This window comes from Morone saxatilis, unplaced genomic scaffold, assembly GCF_004916995.1.
Source record: "Morone saxatilis isolate NCDOM2014 unplaced genomic scaffold, NCSU_SB_2.0 Contig14, whole genome shotgun sequence".
In the NCBI taxonomy this organism is placed as follows: domain Eukaryota; kingdom Metazoa; phylum Chordata; class Actinopteri; family Moronidae; genus Morone; species Morone saxatilis.
The window spans coordinates 2,131,431-2,132,976 of NW_023339696.1; the positions used below are offsets into that span (position 1 = coordinate 2,131,431).

Sequence of the window (1,546 nt, forward strand, 5' to 3'; positions counted from 1 at the left end):
GCTTTGAATGTTTGGAAGAAACTATAGAAAGGTGCTATATATCCATTTACCATTTATCATCCATAAGGTGCAGGATGGAGTTGAGCAGGGCACTGTGCGGTTGATGCCAAACTGTGAAAACCTCTTTGTGGAGCTGCTTTGTGCACAAAGGCATTTTCATGTTTAAACAGTAATGGGGTAAACACAAACTGTTGCCACAAAGCTGGATGCACTAGTCTAAAATATCATTAAGATTTCCTTTATCACAACCAAAGAGCTGAAACCAGGAAAACCCACACCAAATCTACACAAAAGTATATGGACGAGAAGAGTTTCTGCATACTTTTGGCCATATAATTTAATAGTACAAATGAAAGAAAATAGAACAAAAACTAGTGCACACAAGGAGAGGAGGAGGAAAGGGATTGTGAAAGAGAAGAGAGTGGTGAAAACATTTTTTGGGAAATGCTGCTTTCATTCACAGTGGCACCTCCTCCTCCTCCTCCTCCTCCTTCTGCTCATTCCCCCACCACACACACACACACACACACACACACACATACAAAAAGCCATCTATAATTGATGCTAGCTGTAGGCAGACACTGGCAGGCTGGACTTTATAGCGCAGCTGGATGTGCACAGTGGAAGGCTGAGGCAAGATGGTAGAGCAGGTACTTCTGAGAGTACACACTTTCTCCTTCACCTCTCTCTCTCTGTCTCTCTGACTCTTCTCGCTGTCGCTTCTACACCCGCTCTCGCTACACACTGTGCTGTGCTGTGACTGCAGAAGGAAGCATGCTGCATGTTCCCTTTATGGGTTAGTGTGTGTGCTTATGAGTGTGTGTGCGTAAATTATATATATATATGAATATATATTCATATATATATACATATATATATGGATGCAGTACTTGTGGGTGTGCAGGGCTTCATGCTCTGTTTATGTGGGTTTGTGTGCATGCATCCCTTCCCTCCTACCTCGATCTTTCATCCTCATCTGTGGCAGCAGCTAGCACGAGTCGATGAATTTACGCATTAGAGAGAGGGAGAGAGAAAGAGTGTGTGAGAGCGAGAGAGGAGCTGCAGCTCTCTTTTGGAAATGAAACCAAGAAACCCTGCGTACCGAACAAAGGTTTGTTGTGTTTGTTTAGCAGGAAGAGGAAGAGAGGATGAGGGATTGTGGAGTAAGAAGGAAGACAGAGGGAACTATTACTATTCATTGTGTTTTATTCATAGGGAAACACGTACAATATTAAACATAAATGTTATCACATGGTGTATTGTACTGTGTTGTGAGCTAGCTTAAAAAGTGAGTTCTTGATGTCTTGTTTTATTGAAATACTTAAATGGATGCATTTTCACACACAAGTGTTTACATTCACATTTTAGATTTCACAGTGTGCTTTGCATATTTGGATGTGAATCTGTAGTGTGACAGAGTACGATAATGACAATAATGTCTTTGTTAAAGTCCCCCTCCAGTCAGAAATCATTGTTTCTACTTGTTTCTACAGTGTGCTGTTTAAATGCTGTATGTGCAGAGTTTGACACTTAAAGGATGTTTTCA

At 41.3% G+C, this 1,546-nt stretch overlaps 1 protein-coding gene across 1 annotated transcript in view; it reads left to right on the forward strand.

The window, feature by feature from the left end:
- The first annotated feature begins 611 nt into the window (after positions 1-611).
- Positions 612-1,546, forward strand: part of LOC118323042 (RNA binding protein fox-1 homolog 1-like) — a 32,769-nt gene continuing 31,834 nt past the window's right edge. The window contains 1 exon segment of the mRNA XM_035654962.1: positions 612-650. Within this exon segment, the coding sequence (XP_035510855.1) occupies positions 612-650 (39 nt within the window).